Source organism: Babylonia areolata, chromosome 21, assembly GCF_041734735.1.
Source record: "Babylonia areolata isolate BAREFJ2019XMU chromosome 21, ASM4173473v1, whole genome shotgun sequence".
In the NCBI taxonomy this organism is placed as follows: Eukaryota; Metazoa; Mollusca; class Gastropoda; order Neogastropoda; family Buccinidae; genus Babylonia; species Babylonia areolata.
In genome coordinates this window covers 3,377,858-3,386,702 of record NC_134896.1, presented here as the reverse complement: position 1 = coordinate 3,386,702, position 8,845 = coordinate 3,377,858, and the positions used below count along the sequence as shown (strand labels likewise).

The following is an 8,845-nucleotide window of genomic DNA, read 5'->3' as shown; positions in this document are numbered from 1 at the left end:
GTGTGTGTGTGTGTGTGTGTGTGTGTTTCAACATGTGACGAACCTTTTGTCAGAATTTCTGCTGAACGGCTCTGACTCTGGCCATCTGAATGACCAGACATCCTAACATCTGTCCTAACATCTGTCCTGACAAGGAAAGATGCAGGAATCTCTTCGTTGAATATTCATAGTTTTCGGATTCAGTACTCACGTTTTGACGTCCATGTTTTGTTCACCTATTGTGTACCAGTTTGAAAAAGAAGCCAAGTACACAACCAAAACATTTTAAGGATCTTCACGCACGCCCCACATACACACATACACATATAGAGTCAAAGAGCAAAAATTCCATAATGACTTCATTTTATTCCAAAATCGTAAGTAGAAAGTATAAAAGCATAACAAACAATATCATCTCAGTACTATTTCTTTAAAAGAGGAAATATTCCAAATGGTATCAAACATTATCAATAGATACGGAAACAAAGTCAGCGCTCCGTTAAATAAGGCAATAAAGTTGTTGGAAATAATGGAAGAAAAAATACGAAGACCCCCCCCCCCCTCCTCTCCCAGTGAAACTGACAGTAAATGTTCGGAAACAAATAGCACCCGCCGCTTCAAGTGACGCTACAAGCGTAAGCCTTTAGACAGTGTTTGGAGAGAAAGTCCTGGAAATTCACACAGTGCAGATCTTTGTACTAAAGTGACTTTATCACAACAACAACAACACTTGTATAGAAGAGGCTTTAAAACAACAAAAGATGTATAAAAAAAAGTGCTTTTAAAACAGCAACAACATGTACTGAAGAGCCTTTATTACAACACCACCGCGTATTGAAGAGCCTTTACAACAACACCATGTACTGATGAGCCTAACAACAACAACAAAACATGCATCGAAGAGCCCTAAAAACGACAACAAAAGATGTGCTGAAGAGCCTGAAAAACAACAACAAAACAACTGTCTGATTAGCCCATAGAAAAGTACGTTTCAGCACCTCAGAATATTCTTAAAGACGCATTGTGTTCTTGATGAGAACACGTGGATTCCTGTAACCTCATCCTCCCGCTACCCAGCTCTGCCCTCGCGTTCTACACACACACACACATCCTCCTGTTCACCTCCACCCCCCACCACCACACCCTCATGTTGACCGCATCGCGAAAAGGATGTGAGGGTGGGAAGAAACGAGAACGCCAAATGTAATCCAAAGGACCGAGTATTGTAAGTTGAGGGCAGTACTGGTCAGTTTTATGGGTGGGTGTGCTCATCAATGTATCTGTCTTTTCCTTTGTGTCAATATTTTTTTCAGCATCTCTGGATAATTTTCTGGAAAGGAAGACAGGTATAAATCTTTGCAGACCTCCATGTGATTGATACTGTTCGTGTTATGACAAGTCAGGGTACTGACACTGAAAATCACACACACACGTGTGTGTGTGTGTGTGTGTGTGTGTGTGTGTGTGTGTGTGTGAGAGAGAGATTAGGACATTAAGTTTTAAGCAGTTCATAAACCTTTCATCTCCTGTTTCTCTATCACCTAAATATCTATGATCGGCCTTTCACACAGTCGTCATAAACCTATTGCTTCACAAGGAATATCGTAAGCTGGCTGAGTGTCAGACATGGAAACACATTGTCATCGCTACATTCTACAGCTGCTTTCGCACTTCGATGGGTCTTTCGACGCAATCTCAGTTATCCAACGTGAAGCAAACTTCTTACTTTGAACATCACAAAATGAGTATCGTAACATCGTTTTGACGCATTGAATTAATCATGAAGCCATTGGATCCATTCCCGTGGCAAAACAAAACAAACCTGTGTTTGGATATGTGTGTGTGTATGAAAGAGAGAGAGAGATGGAGGGAGGGGAGTAGGGAAAGCTTTATTGTGCATTAGCTCAAGAACTGCAGACCCTCCAGATCATGAAAGCTATCCAGCAAACTGCATCATTCATACGCCCTCACCCACGAACTGAATCCGCAGTGTCAATGTTTTCAAGCCATCATCAGAATATCAAACAAGCAAAAACAAGCTGACAAGTACCTAAAACCGTTAATCCATACATCATCAATTAACAAATGACTAGAAAAGCAAGCATAATCTTTATAAAATCATCGCAAAACAATTATTTCTTTAAGTGACAATGCAAAGAATTGTTTACAATACGTCAATGAAAATCTCACATGACAACATTAACTGACAGTTCATACCAATCAAAGAAATAGGACAGTGGGAGGAAATATGCAGCTGGATTAATTTTTCCTCACTCTCTACATCAATGTTTTTTTCTCTTGTACGGTGTCATTCGTTTCCAGACATGTGCCAAGCACGCTGCATGCGGACCTGGCATCGTTGAAGACAAAAACAAATGTCTCTGAGGATTCTTAGAACAGCCGGTCTGAGCCAAGCTGTGATGGAGGTCTTCGCTCCATGCTCCAAGTCCATGACGGCGCCATCGGCTTTCTGTCCAAGTGTCCACTGACGGGCATTGTTCCAGACACAGCAGCACAGGCCTCCAGTGATGACGATCAGTTCTGCCTCTAGTCATGGATCACTTATCAAACCCACAGTCTAGAAAACCCACTGGAGGTTGTGACGAGTCCCACGTACAGTGCTGAGGCCAGGGGTTTTCCGCTTCACAGCGAGATGAGGGTGGGTGAGGTGACGGCCTCAGAGCCGCCCTCAGTCTCACTGCGGTGCACCTGGCTGGAGCAGGACACGGGGCCCGCAGTGAGGGGGGTCAGGCCCGTGGAGCCGTCCACCAGGCTGTCCAGGCTGGTGTAGGTGAAGAGGCCCGAGGACGGCGTGGACAGCGTGATGCCCGGCCCCGCGCACGACACCACCACCGGCACCTCGCCGCCCAGAGCAAGGCTCTTGGGGCGGGAAGAGGACGAGGAGGAGGTGGGGGGCGGCGAGTGGAGGTGGGACGTGCAGGCTGAAGTGACCAAGGAGAAGTCTGCGGGCTCCGTCTTGATCTTGAAGGTCGGGGCCTGAGAGGCCACCTTGCAGACCGGCACGTGAGCCTGCAGGATGAACTCCAGCTGGTCCCGCTGCTGCTTCAGGGACTGGATCTCGTTCTCCAGGTCGTTCTGCTCCGCCTCCAGCTTCTCTGTCTCCTGAACACAAACCACGGAAACGGGGACGTGAGTTTCTGGAGTGTCAACTACAGGGCTGAGAACTCTGATTTCACAAGGCACATACCCTCCCTCCCTCCCTCCCCTCTTGAGATTCATATGTACGGACAGCAGTATCGTGATACATTCTTGAATTCTATCATATTGATATTTTGTCATCTCTGTTCTTGTTGGTTATCTTTTCATGCAGTCCCAGAACAAAGCTGTACCCACACAGCAGCCACCGATACTAGTACAGAGACTCTGGTTCTTCAATTAATGAATCACTTCCAACAAAATGAACGGAGGATATTGTGTGGCCAACAAACGGCTAAACCAGCAACGGTCTCATGCTGACGTTAACTTGTGTAGAAATCATCACTCTCAGTTGATGTCAATGACCTCAATAACCAGGGCAACGACCCAGTAATTAATGGCTCCATGTTCCCAGATCGTTTAGATGATACGCTGTAACAGATCGTGTGTGTGTGTGTGTGTGTGTGTGTGTGTGTGTGTGTGTGTGTGTGTGTGTTCTGAAACATCCTGTACTGATTTGGGTGCGCAATTAACGTGGCGACACCTGTGGTTCAGGTGATGTTATTTCAGCCTCGTGAGGCTGACAACATGTGTACATACATTGAGGGAGGTGACATGAGGGGGGTAGGGGTAGGGGGAGGGGGAGGGGTGGCTGTTGACAGACTGGAGGTTGTGATTGCATGGGAATGAGAAACTCTGTTTTTGAAGTATGTGTGTGGGGTGTGGGGTGGGGTGATGTGTGTGTGTGTGTGTGTGTGTGTGTGTGTGTGTGTGTGTGTGTGTGTGTGCATGAGAAGTGTGCGGAGAGAAGAAAAAGCGATGAGTGCAGCATCCCTCACCTCCACCAGACAGTTGGTGTGGTCCACACGGCGCTGTCTGCACTTAGCGGCGGCCACCTTGTTGCGCTCTCTGCGGACGGCTCTCCTCCGTTCTTCTTCAGGGGACAGCTGCACACAGCACGCTCTATTACACACCATGCACCACACCATTTACACACAGCACACAGCACGCTCCATTACACACCATGCACCACACCATTTACACACAGCACACTCCATTACACACAATGCACCACACCATTTACACACAGCACACAGCACGCTCCATTACACACCATGCACCACACCATTTACAGACAGCACACAGCACGCTCCATTACACACCATGCACCACACCATTTACACACAGCACGCTCCATTACACACCATGCACCACACCATTTACACACAGCACGCTTTCATTACACACCAAGCACCACACCACTCACATCGTGTTCATAAACCACACCACTCACATCGTGTACAATTAAAACAGCCTGTGTTGTGTGTGTGTGGGTGGGGTGGTGGGGGTGGTGGAAGGAAGCAGGCTCTGAGGTGTGGGGGTGGGGATGGGATGACGTGGTTCTTCACAGCTTTTTCTTAACCTTATCTTAACCTTCTTCATACAACAATCGCCAAAACCTGTCATTCTAGATTCCTGAAATCAGACCGACACGATTTTGTTGCCTGTTTTAAATAGAAGTGTGGTTGGTGGTTGGATTTTTTTTTTTTTCGTTTTTTTTCCCCTTCTTGGTACAGAATAATTATCAATATCTATTCACGCACGGGGGATAATTATCAAGGTCTATTTCTGATACGGTCATCATCGTCGGTCGATGTCTGGGGAGTTATTCCTGGCCGTTTTTAAAAATATCCCCGTCGAGTTATTTTCATGTTGTAATCCCGACCTAAGATAAGCCCCCCCCCCTCCCCCCTCACCGAGAGCACGCACACGGCATCAAGAGGCAGGTTGGTGAGGAGGGAGAGAGTGACCTTTCAGCAGCTTTGTGGCGTGAAGATGGTGACCCTAACTGGAGTATTGACGGCCTTCACGTGGGACACTCGGGGCACGGGGACACTGTGTCTGGAGGCGGTCAGTGCTCCACGCTGATCTTTCACACACACACACACACACACACACACACACACACACACACACACACACAGATACACGACCTAACTCTGAAAGTCCATTGCTTTCATGTCAACAGCAAACAGCTGTTTTCAGTCCTCTCCTCTTTTCTGACAGGCTTCATTATTTGATGCTGACAACTGGAGCTGACGATGAAGTACCAAATTTATGATACCTTAGCTCTTTCCGTGTATACTTTAATGACCTGTTTTCCAATGTTACATGGGTTATGTATTTCAAGACTTTTTTTTTGGTAGCGTTTTAACTTCACCCACGTCATGACGGAATCTGGCTATGTAACAATTCTTTGCATGTTTTCATGGCGATTTGGATTTCTGAATTAAAACAGATCATTAAGTATGAATGAAACAAACATGGCACAACTTGTGAGCTCATGTTTTACTCTGATTCAGGCATGCTTTGCTGTGGTACATGCTGTACTGTGAGGTTTTATCAATGTGCGCGCGTGTGTGTGTACGTGTGAATGTGTAGATGTGTGCAGATGTGTGTGTGTGTGTGTGTGTGTGTGTGTGTGTGTGTGTGTGTGTTCGCACGCCATGTGCGGTGCTGTCCACACTCGAGCCAACCAACCAGTCCTCACCTTCTCGTGACGACTCCGGCGGGTGTACTTCCTCTGCGGGGCGGCGGCAGAGGACGACGACGACGACGACCCCTCCACAGTGACGTAGGACGAGGAGTAGCTCCCCCTGCCCCTCTTGGCCGCGGGCTCCCACTCCGTGTCTGACGACCCGAACGAGTCCTGGCTGTGTTCCCGACTGGACGGGTCCACCACTGGGGGCACGAACCCGCTCTGGGTCTGGTGCTCCGCGGTGGCCCCGTGGGCACCTCCCTGGGCGGCGGACTGCAGCTCCGTGAAGGTCTGCTCCAGGCTGACCAGGGTGGTGGGGGTGAGGGTGGGAGTGGTGCCCGTGCCGGACGTTGAGGAGGCGAGGAAGTTGACCATGGAGTACTGTCAACACAGAGAGAGAGAGAACCCATCAACACTGATATCCAGGCTGGGTGCACACAACACCACAACACAACACAGCACAACACAACTGCTGAGTTAAAACAAAACATTGATTTTAATGACCAATAAATTCATTTGCTGACCACCCTTTAAACTCAACTCTGCTAAAACAAAATGCCCTCCACTACCCCCCTCCAAAAAAAATCTTTGGTATTCATTCTTCTTTTTACTTTGGTAAAAACACAGATCGACCTCCCTTTTCCTTTTGATCAGAACTAGCATTTCACATACCGATCCTTTCCCGCTACAACGTTATCAATTTCGTGTTGCAGCATCATATATATGTGTGTGTGTGTGTGTGTGTGTGTGTGTGTGTGTGTGTGTGTGTGTGTGAATATGACCGCGGCGCGCACGTCGTGTACACGTTTTCACAACATGGAGATTGTGAAGACAGTAATCATTTGAAGCGGCAAGTGACACTCGGCAGTGCGACTGCTGTGAGCAAGCGACACAAACACTGAGGTACACCCCGTGAGAAACTGACCGGTGGGTACTGCTGAGCGAAAGACGGGGCATAATAATCAGGGTACATGTTGTACTGGTGCTGGTAACTGTAGTCCATCATGATGATTCTGTGTGTGGCGTTGAAGAACTGTTGCGCACCAAGAAAAGAAAGTTCTTCAGGGACAGCTGACTGAACTACCTCCAGCAATCTGTCTCAACAACGTTGGAAGTTCAATCGAAAGAAGACGTTTTGTGCCACATCTGAATCCAAACGTAGTTCCACCTGATATCCTGGTGTACCGCCCAGCTTCACCACCCAATGGCACCGTGGCAAAGATTTGATGATCAGCTGGTCAGTCAGTAAAACAAAAGTGGGATGAATATCATAAAGCCTTTCAAATCACTCGTCGAAACCTCCGTCTTCCATGTGAAGTATCACCGCCTACTGACCAATCAAACTACATGGATACTGAACAAACATTTAAGATTCCTGAGCTTCAGTAGTGACAACAGTATAATTCGTTCAACTTCCTCACGAATCAAACATTTAAAGTGATCACAAACGTACCGGATAGTTTTCTCAAAGTTTTTTGTTTTGATTTTTCAACGATCAAATAAGACAACTAGTGAGAACGTGACATGCGGCACGTCAACAACTATTTCAAACTTTTCACAACGCGAACCGCCGGCATGGACACACTGGCACTGAGTGTTTCAATCTGAGCTCAGTAAACTTTTCTTCGCAATCCTGTCCCCCAGTGTCTCCGCCTTCTTTGTGAAATAGTGAGGCGCGCGGTGACAAGTTAGCGTCTATATGCGGCACGTGGAACAACCCTTGGCCAAATGTGGAAGTGGCCAAAGCTTACATGATGCTGGTTGGGAGAAAGGGGGAGGTGACGGGAGCAGACGACATTTCAGGGGGCCGACAAAAAGTTGACCTCGAGCGATCCACGCGCTTTCGGCAGTGTGTCACCAACAGCCAATCAAATGGCAGCACGGGAAAAGCCCGTGGTTGCTGCGTGTGGGGGCGGTGGGTGCACAGCAGCCGACAACAAAGTTCAACACTTGAAGTCGGGACATTGTAAGTTACAAAGTTTCGCACGATGTAATGACCGATACGTAAGAATTGATGCCATGCTCTTCGGACTGGGAACGTGAGCAAGACGGTGTCGGCTCCGGTCTCATTCCTAAGCCACGGTACGTGTCTGTTCTGTCGACACGATCTAAAAATAAAATTGGGTTGTGGAGAGCGAGCTGCGGCAGGAGTTCACCACTGAACCCCGCCCTCTCCACACTTCACATTCTCACTATACTCATATATTTCGTACTGGTTTCACTAAGACATAATCAACTTTAAGAACAAACAAACAACAAAAACTTACCGAAGTTGGTGTCAACAACTGTCCATTGGCCATACTGGACAGAATACTGGTAACGCTGAACTTGGAGTCGGCGTCGGAAGTTTCTTGGTTGAGAAACATGGCTGTGGTTGAGACAGGTCCCACGATGTCACTTCGATTCCAACAACAGCGGCAGTGTGCGACGGTGTGTGCGCGGTGGCTTTATCAACAGCAATGCCGGTCACTGCGCGTGTGTCTCCCTTTTTCTCACGGCGAGCGGTGCCAGAGCCGGTCCTTGGAATTTCAGGAGATTCTCTTGATGAGTCAGCGCTGGAAGGTCTGAGGGAATACCTCACTGCTCTGCCTTCATATACCCAGTGACTCAGGGTGAGATCACTGGCTATTTTTAGCACATTACATCAACGGTATGAGGTGAGGGGAGCACGTGATCTGTGGCCTTGCCTTATACGGGAGGAGCCTGACGTCACGTAGTGGTTGTGAGGCAGTGTGGGTTGACCTCATTCTGGCGCTTTTCCAGGTTACAACGCCGGCGATGAAAAGGCTGGAAATCCCACCAAAATCAATGCTGCTACTTGGACAGACTGGTGACAACAGATGATATTTTTCAACATTAGGCCATCTGTACCATAAAAAGTGAACATTCTGCGCAATACTTTCAACAGCAGCCCAGCTACTTCGAAGGAGCTTGAAATTATTTGTTAACTCGATCGACCTTGGCTATGTGGTGATCTATTTTTAGAGGGGGGCCGCGCGGGGATGTGGCAATACATTTAAATGGTCAGGACAGCGACGTGTGTTTGAAATTTCAGGAAGGCAAAATAAACAGTGTTGACAGTGGGTCAAATCGTGATTGTCCCCCCTCTGTTGATGCATCATACGTGCTATAATTGTACGAGCCCCCATTGCCAATGCCAAGGAAGTGGCT

At 47.7% G+C, this 8,845-nt stretch overlaps 1 protein-coding gene across 2 annotated transcripts; it reads right to left on the bottom strand.

The window, feature by feature from the left end:
- Positions 1 to 325: 325 nt before the first annotated feature.
- On the bottom strand, positions 326 to 8,382 carry LOC143295707 (uncharacterized). 2 transcript variants are annotated; one of them, XM_076607330.1, is made up of 4 exons: positions 7,942 to 8,382; positions 5,687 to 6,055; positions 3,975 to 4,082; positions 326 to 3,102 (listed from the first exon to the last, which is right to left on the bottom strand). In XM_076607330.1, exons 1-4 carry the CDS (start codon positions 8,038 to 8,040, stop codon positions 2,623 to 2,625), a joined length of 1,056 nt encoding a protein of 351 aa, XP_076463445.1. In that variant the 5' UTR covers positions 8,041 to 8,382; the 3' UTR covers positions 326 to 2,622. The 2 variants fall into 2 exon arrangements, with proteins under 2 accessions (XP_076463445.1, XP_076463446.1); XM_076607331.1 differs by lacking the exon at positions 7,942 to 8,382 and adding an exon at positions 6,600 to 7,622.
- Positions 8,383 to 8,845: the final 463 nt, after the last annotated feature.

Excerpts from the sequence above, each read along its gene's own strand:
- LOC143295707 (XM_076607330.1), bottom strand. The coding sequence starts at position 8,040 with ATGTTTCTCAACCAAGAAACTTCCGACGCCGACTCCAAGTTCAGCGTT. Across the intron at positions 6,056-7,941 it reads AGTTGTTGACACCAACTTCG|TACTCCATGGTCAACTTCCT; the intron begins GTAAGTTTTTGT and ends CTGTGTTGACAG. Across the intron at positions 3,103-3,974 it reads ACACCAACTGTCTGGTGGAG|GAGACAGAGAAGCTGGAGGC; the intron begins GTGAGGGATGCT and ends GTTTGTGTTCAG.